Genomic DNA, 8739 nt, shown 5'->3' with positions numbered 1-8739 from the left:
AGAGGATGAAAGCAGGACCTGGGTCTCGCACTAGGACTGAGCCCGGTGCGGAGGGGTTTTCCTCCGGGGACCCTTTGCCTTGCCATCCACGGCGGGGTGCCCAAGCCCGCGGGACTAGAAGCGACTAGTGCCGCCTCTCTCCGAGCTCTCTGGCGGTTCTCAGGACAGCGCCCACCTGGGCGTCACTGCGGGGAGGAGTCGGAGAGGAGTCACAGAGCGGAGCCGGCACAACCCGAGTTTGGACGCAGCTACAGCACCATGGACAGCCCCAGGTGGCTGCTGCTGCCGCCCGGGGACTGGGGGCTGGAGACCAGGGCACTCCGCAGCTTTTACCCCCAGGAGCTCCCTCCATCCAGCGAGAAGGAGCTGGTGAGTGCCAGCCCGAGGGGGCGGGCAGGGCTGACCGACATACCAAGACCAGCTTGGTAGGAGGCAGGAGGGGCTGGGGCCGGCAGCACCCGGTGGGGAGGGGTCGATGGGGTCCTGCGTGCTCCGAACCCACCAGAACCCTCTTGTGTTTTGCAGCTCGGGGCTTTGCAGGAGGCTCTGGAGAAGCTGCAGAAAAAGCGGATTCCACCCTGGGGCAAGAAACTGGGACAAGTGCCAGCGGTAAGGCTCCTTCAGACAATGTATTCTGTAGCCCCGGGCAGGTCAGCCTGTGCTCCCTTGAGCGCTTCTCCCTTGGCACCCTCCTTCTAGACGCACTCCTAGGGCGGTTCCTATCCTGAGTGCAGCTCTGCTGCTCTCTCCGCTTTCTTACAGCGAATTAGCTCACTTCCTATTACCGAAAGCAGGCTTTGGGGCATGGCCACTGAACGCTCTTCTCATCCCCACAGCGGGGTCCTTCAGCACAAGAGTCAAACCATGGGGAAGAAAGGTTCTGGCGTCCACATATGATGAGTTCTAAATATCTAGATGACAAAGACAGATATTAGGGAGGGTGAATTGTGCTGAGGCCAAAGAGCGGAAAGGGGCATTTTCACCAACACTAAACTTGAGTCACTAAAGAAACTTTCTTGCCTTTCTACTCTGCTGCAGTGCGACGTGGGGGAGCTATGCGCCGTCAGAAAAGCCTCCCGAATTGGAAAGCTGTGCAACTGCCCCCGAGGAGCCACCTGCAACTTTTTCCTGCTGAAATGCTTGTAAACCTCAACACTCCAGGAGCTAAGATAACAAATGAAACCCAATCCTGTTGAACTGTGCTTGACACGCACTGCTTTGTCTTTGTTGTTGTGTTTTTTTCTATTTAGTCAATAATCTACCCATGTAAAATACTTATCTCCTTTGTAAAATATTTCTTCTCCCTCTGTATTTGTCCTCAGATTATTAATGAAGACCACAGAGGTAAGGCTTCACAACACTTATTAAAGATCAAAACATAATAATATAACTGAAAATGGAGATTTTTTTCATAGATCTATCCAAATATTTAACAGAATTAACTCAATGTAATCATGTAACGTAACAGGATGGCAACATACACTTACATACCAGTTATAATAGGGGGGCAGTAACAAATCCTATATTTACATTGCTTAGCACTTTCTATTATAATTTTTTCTTACAATTTTTGGAAGAGCTGTAGTGCCTCCATTATTTTCAGCAAGAACTTGAAACTTGGCAGGAGTGCTGTTAAAATGCATTAGGCTTATATACAACCATGCAGAGTTAGGGTTCCACAGGTAACTTTAATTCTGGTACACCTCTACCCCGATATAACGCAACCCGATATAACACGAATTCGGATATAACATGGTAAAGCAGTGCTCCGGGGGGGCAGGGCTGTGCACTCCGGTGGATTAAAGCAAGTTCGATATAACACGGTTTCACCTATAATGCGGAAAGATTTTTTGATTCCTGAGGACAGCGTTATATCGAGGTAGAGGTGTATTTCCTAACTTTGCGGTGCTTGACTTTGCAACTTCAATACCATTCTTTTAATATAGGGTTGGTTTGTTAGTTTGGGTAAATTGTGTGTACTGAAATAGAAAAAAGATTTCAAACAAGAAAATTTGCAACTGAAGTGAAAATGAATATAAATTCACAGATTTTAAAGCTAGAAGAGAACATTATGACAATCTAGCCTGACCTCTTGCATAACACAGAGAATAGAATTTCACCAAGTCCTTCCCACATCAAGCCCATAACTTCTGGTAGAACTGAAGCATATGTTTTAGAGGAGCATCCAATTTGCTATAAATGCTTCAAGTGATTGAGAATCCATCCTGTTCCTAGGTAAATTGTTCCAATGGTTAATTATCCTCACTGTTAAAAGTTTGTGACTTATTTCTAGTCTGAATTTCTCTAGTTTCAGTTTTTAACCATTTGATTTTGTTATGCCTTTGTCTGCCAAACTAAAGATCTGTCTAGGAAGGAGTATGGCAGAAAGGGATCTAGGGGTTATAGTGGACCACAAGGTAAATATGGCTGTGGGCAGGGGACACCCCCCTGAAGCTCCCAGCTGGCAGCGGCAGAGGGACCCCAGAGCTGCTCAGTGCTGGCAGGGGGCCCCCTGCAGCTCCCTGATCCCCCCCACAGGGCAGTGGGGGGACCCCTCCCAGCTACTGGTCAATGGGGTCCCTGCAGCTCCCAGCCGCTGCAGAAGGGTGCAAGATGCCGGACCCTCCTCCCTCCACATTTTGTCAGGGATGTTTTTAGTAAAAGTCAGAGACAGGTCACGGCTTCCATGACTTTTTGTTTATTGCCCGTGACCTGTCCCTGATTTTTACTAAAAATATCCATGACAAAATTGTAGCCTTACAGATCACCAAATCAAATCAGAGAATTGGATGAGTTATTCTTTATGCACCTGTATGTAATGTGTGGAAAGAAAAACTGTATTATGATGGGAAACTTTAATCTGGGAGACATATTCTGGAAGTCTCATGCAGCCAGTGGTAAAACAACATTGAAGTTTCTAAAAACTATAGATTATAATTTTCTAACACAATAGGCATTGCATCCAATATGGGGTAACTCTATTTTAGACCTCACTATGATGGATACAGATGAATTAATCACTGGACTGGAAGTTGGTGGTTGCCTAGGGACCAGTGATCATGAGCCGATTATATTCATTATGGGCAAGGAGAGGACAGTTCCAGCCAGTAATGAATATACTTGATGCTTCAAAAGGACTAACTGCCCCCCAAACTGAGGAAAATTATACACAAAATTGATTGGGAGGAAAAATTTAGACAGAAAAATTTAAAGGAAAACTGGGGGTTGTTTAAGAAGAGCTTACTAGATGGCCAAAGAGCTACAATTCCACAATCACAACAGAGGACAATTTGGCTAAAAGCTCATCCTGATTAAGAGGGGAAGTGAAGGCAGCAATTAGAAATTTAAAAAAACCCTTATATATAACAAATGGAAAACAGGTTAAGCAGATAATAATCAGTATAAATTATAAGTAATGAAATGCAGAAAATTGAAGGACGGTAAAGACAACAGGGAAAAATCCACGGCTGGCAGGGCTAAGGACAACCAAAAGATTTTTTTAAAGTATGACAGGAATAAAGAAAATCTTAATGGCATAAGGTCCATTGTTAGATGAAAATGGCAAACTTGTCAATAATGATGCAGAAAAGGCAGAAGTGTTCCATCATTATTTCTGTTCTGTATTTGGAAAGAAGCAGGATGATGTACTCATATCACATGAGTATGATGAAGTACTTTTCATTTGTAACTAAGGAGGATGTTAAATAGCATCTAGTAGATAAATATTTTTAAATCCACAGGCCTGGATAATTTTCATCCAGGTGTCCTAAAAGAGTTGGTTGAGGAGATATCTGATCTATTTGTGTTAATTTTTAATACACTTTGGAATAAGAGTGCAAGAGTACAAATTATTGTGCCAATATTCAAAAGGAGAAACAGGATGAAAAGGGCAATTATAGGCTGGTTAGCCCATCATCAATACCAGCCAAAATAATGGAAAAGGTGATACAGGATTCAAAGTATAGGAAAATGATTAATGCCAATCAACATGGTTTTATGAAAAATAGGTCTTGTCCAACAAACTTGATTTCATTTTTTTAATGAGAGTACAAGTTTGGTTGATAGAGGTAACCCTATTGGTATATACTTAGACTTTTGTAAAGCACTTGTCTTAGCACCAAATGACATTACTTATTCCTACCCCCAACTGCGATGGAGCATGTTGTATACCAGGGGTGGCCAACCTGAGCCTGAGAAGGAGCCAGAATTTACCAATGTACATGGCCAAAGAGCCACAGTAATACATCAGCAGCCCCCCATCAGCTCCCCCACCCCGCTCCCAGGGCCTCCCACCCACCGCCAGCTCTGCCAATCAGCGCCTCCCCCTCCCTCCCCGCACCTCCCGATCAGCTGTTTTGTGGCGTGCAAGAGGCTCGAGGGGGGGAGAGGAGCCAGGGTACTGCAGGCTCAGGGGAGGGAGCAGGAAGGGGTGGAGTGGGGGCAGGGCCTGTGGCAGAGCCAGGGATTGAGTAGTGAACACGCCTCAGCACATTGGAAAGATGGCAGCTGTAGCTCCAGCCCCGGAGTCAGTGCCTATACAAGGAGTCACATATTAACTTCTGAAGAGGTGCATGTGGCTCCGGAGCCACAGGTTGGCCACTCCTGTTATATACTGTTGCATCTAAAGGTTGCTAGATCTATGGTATACATTGATTAAGAAGTGATTTCAGACTAATCAGGATGAAATGGTGCTGTAAAATGCAAATTATTTTTACTAAAGAAGTACACTTTACCCTTCTGCTCAAGTACCAGCATGACCCAGCAGAAAGAACACAACAACAGCTGCCTGACACACAAGGTGAATCCTACTGCCTGTAATGCCTGGTAGGAACCACTTTCTGATACACTCAGTGTAAATCCCCATTGACTCATAGGCCGTGTGTGTGTGTGTGTGTGTGTGTGTAAATTCTCACTGCATGATACACCATAGGGAGTACTGATTTGGGGTGTAGGATCCCCGACACTCATGGCCAGTGTGGAATTTCACCAGCCCAATGCTTACAGGAAATGAGGAATCTCCAAGGTCTGATACTCACAGATGGCGCACCACGAGGAAGCACAAGCAGGAGAGCGCAAGAGGGGAGGACTCCTGTCTCAGACTGAGAAAGCGGGACAATCAGCGAGTTATCTTAAGTGTCTATACACAAAAGCAAGAAGCCTGGGAAACAAGCAGGGAGAACTGGAAGTCCTGGCACAGTCAAGGAACTATAATGTGATTGGAATAACAGAGTCTTGGTGGGATAACTCACATGACTGGAGTACTGTCATGGATGGATATAAACTGTTCAGGAAGGACAGGCAGGGCAGAAAAGGTGGGGGAGTTGCATTGTATGTAAGAGAGCAGTATGACTGCTCAGAGCTCTGGTATGAAATGGCAGAAAAACCTGAGAGTCTCTGGATTAAGTTTAGAAGTGTGAGCAACAAGGGTGATGTTGCGGTGGGAGTCTGCTATAGACCACCAGACCATGGGGATGAGGTGGACGAGGCTTTCTTCCGGCAACTAACAGAAGTTACTAGATCGCAAGCCCTGGTTCTCATGGGAGACTTTAATCACCCTGATATTTGCTGGGAAAGCAATACAGCGGTGCACAGCCAATCCAAGAAGTTTTTGGAAAGTGTAGGGGACAATTTCCTGGTGCAAGTGCTGTAGGAACCAATTAGGGGCAGAGCTCTTCTTGACCTGCTGCTCACAAACTGGGAAGAATTATTAGGGGAAGCAAAAGTGGATGGGAACCTGGGAGGCAGTGACCATGAGATGGTCGAGTTCAGGATCCTGACACAAGGAAGAAAGGAGAGCAGCAGTATACGGACCCTGGACTTCAGAAAAGCAGACTTTGACTCCCTCAGGGAACTGATGGGCAGGATCCCCTGGGAGAATAACATGAGGGGCAATGGAGTCCAGGAGAGCTGGCTGTATTTTAAAGAATCCTTATTGAGGTAGCAGGAACAAACCATCCCATTGTGTAGAAAGAATAGTAAATATGGCAGGTGACCAGACTGGCTTAACAGTGAAATCCTTGCTGATCTTAAACACAAAAAAGAAGCTTACAAGAAGTGGAAGATTGGACAAATGACCAGGGAGGCGTATAAAAATATTGCTCAGGCATGCAGGAGTGAAATCAGGAAGGCCAAATCACACTTGGAGTTGCAGCTAGCAAGAGATGTTAAGAGTAACAAGAAGGGTTTCTTCAGGTATGGTAGCAACAAGAAGAAAGTCAAGGAAAGTGTGGGCCTCTTACTGAATGAGGGAGGCAACCTAGTGACAGAGGATGTGGAAAAAGCTAATGTAATCAATGCTTTTTTTGCCCCTGTCTTCATGAACAAGGTCAACTCCCAGACTGCTGCACTGGGCAGCACAGCATGGGGAGGAGGTGACCAGTCCTCTGTGGAGAAAGAAGTGGTTTGGGACTATTTAGAAAAGCTGGATGAGCACAAATCCATGGGGCTGGATGCGCTGTATCCGAGGGTGCTAAAGGAGTTGGCGGATGTGATTGCAGAGCCATTGGCCATTATCTTTGAAAAATCATGGCGATCGGAGGAGGTCCCGGATGACTGGAAACAGGCTAATGTAGTGCCCATCTTTAAAAAAGGGAAGAAGGAAGATCCAGGGAACTACAGGCCAGTCAGCCTCACCTCAGTCCCTGGAAAAATCATGGAATCAATTCTGAAGCACTTAGAGGAGAGGAAAGTGATCAGGAACAGTCAGTAAGGATTCACAACGGCAAGTCATGCCTGACTAACCTAATTGCCTTCTATGATGAGATAACTGGGTCTGTGGATGAGGGGAAAGCAGTGAATGTGTTATTTCTTGACTTTAGCAAAGCTTTTTTGCCGGCAAGTTAAAGAAGTATGGCCTGGATGAATGGACTATAAGGTGGATAGAAAGCTAGCTAGATCATCAGGCTCAACGGGTAGTGATCAATGGCTCCATGTCTAGTTGGCAGCCGGTATCAAGCAGAGTGCCCCAAGGGTCGGTCCTGGGGCCGGTTTTGTTCAATATCTTCATTAATGATCTGGAGGATGGCGTGGACTGCACTCTCAGCAAGATGACACTAAGCTGGGAGGAGTGGTAGATACGCTGGAGGGTAGGGATAGGATACAGAGGGACCTAGACAAATTAGAGGATTGGGCCAAAAGAAACCTGATGAGGTTCAACAAGGACAAGTGCAGAGTTCTGCACTTAGGACGGAAGAATCCCATACACTGCTACAGACTAGGGACCGAGTGGCTAGGCAGCAGTTCTGCAGAAAAGGACCTAGGGGTTACAATGGACGAAGAGCTGGATATGAGTCAACAGTGTGCCCTTGTTGCCAAGAAGGTTAACGGCATTTTGGGCTGTATAAGTAGAGGCACTGCCAGCAGATCGAGGGACGTGATCATTCCCCTCTATTCGACATTGGTGAGGCCTCATCTGGAGTACTGTGTTGTTTTGGGCTCCACACTACAAGAAGGATGTGGAAAAATTGGAAAGAGCAACAAAAATGATTAGTTTCAGAGTAGCACCCATGTTAGTCTGTATCTGCAAAAAGAACAGGAGTACTTGTGGCACCTTAGAGACTAACAAATTTATTTGAGCATAAGCTTTCGTGGGCTACAGCCCACTTCTTCGGATGCACAGTTCTTGGGAGACAGACCTGTCCTTGCTTACAGACAACCCCCCAACTTGAAGCAAATACTCACCAGCAACCACACACCACTGAACAAAAACACTGACCCAGGAACCTATCCTTGCAACAAAGCCCGATGCCAACTCTGTCCACATATCTATTCAAGTGACATCATCATAGGACGTAATCACATCAGCCATGCCATCAGGGGCTCGTTCACCTGCACATCTACCAATGTGATATATGCCATCATGTGCCAGCAATGCCCCTCTGCCATGTACATTGGCCAAACCGGACAGTCTCTACGCAAAAGAATAAATGGACACAAATCTGACATCAGGAATCATAACATTCAAAAACCAGTAGGAGAACACTTTAACATGTCTGGTCACTCAATAACAGACCGGAGGGTGGCAATTTTGTAACAGAAAACTTCAAAAACACTCCAACGAGAAACTGCTGAACTTGAATTGATATGCAAACTAGATACAATCAACTTAGGCTTGAATAGAGACTGGGAATGGCTGAGCCATTACAAACATTGAATCTATCTCCCCATGTAAGTATTCTCACACTTCTTATCAAACTGTCTGTACTGGGCTATCTTGATTATCACTTTAAAAGTTTTTTTTTCTCTTACTTAATTGGCCTCTCAGACTTGGTAAGACAACTCCCACCTTTTCATGCTCTCTGTATGTGTATATATATCTCCTCAATATATGTTCCCTTCTATGCATCCAAAGTAGTTGGCGGTAGCCCACGAAAGTTTATGCTCAAATAAATTTGTTAGTCTCTAAGGTGCCAAAAATGATTAGGGGTCTGGAGCACATGACTTATGAGGAGAGGCTGAGGGAACTGGGATTGTTTAGTCTGCAGAAGAGAAGAATGAGGGGGGATTTGATAGCTGCTTTCAACTACCTGAAAGGGGGTTCCAAAGAGGATGGAACTCGGCTGTTCTCAATGGTGGCAGATGACAGAACAAGGAGTAATGGTCTCAAGTTGCAGTGGGGGAGGTTTAGGTTGGATATTAGGAAAAACTTTTTCACTAGGAGGGTGGTGAAGCACTGGAATGGGTTACCGAGGGAGGTGGTGGAATCTCCTTCCTTAGAGGTTTTTAAGGTCAGGCTTGACA

The 8739-nt window shown here is 45.6% G+C and overlaps 1 protein-coding gene across 1 annotated transcript; it reads left to right on the top strand.

The window, feature by feature from the left end:
* The first annotated feature begins 258 nt into the window (after window positions 1-258).
* LOC112118131 (cocaine- and amphetamine-regulated transcript protein-like) lies at window positions 259-1146 on the top strand. Its single transcript, XM_024216318.2, has 3 exons — window positions 259-369; window positions 526-609; window positions 1039-1146. The coding sequence occupies exons 1-3, from the start codon at window positions 259-261 to the stop codon at window positions 1144-1146; spliced, it is 303 nt and encodes a 100-aa protein (XP_024072086.2).
* The last annotated feature ends 7593 nt before the right edge of the window (window positions 1147-8739 follow it).

This window comes from Terrapene carolina, unplaced genomic scaffold (assembly GCF_002925995.2).
Source record: "Terrapene carolina triunguis isolate 2854851 unplaced genomic scaffold, T_m_triunguis-2.0 Scaffold67, whole genome shotgun sequence".
Lineage (NCBI taxonomy): Eukaryota > Metazoa > Chordata > Testudines > Emydidae > Terrapene > Terrapene triunguis.
This window is presented reverse-complemented; position numbering and strand designations above follow the sequence as displayed.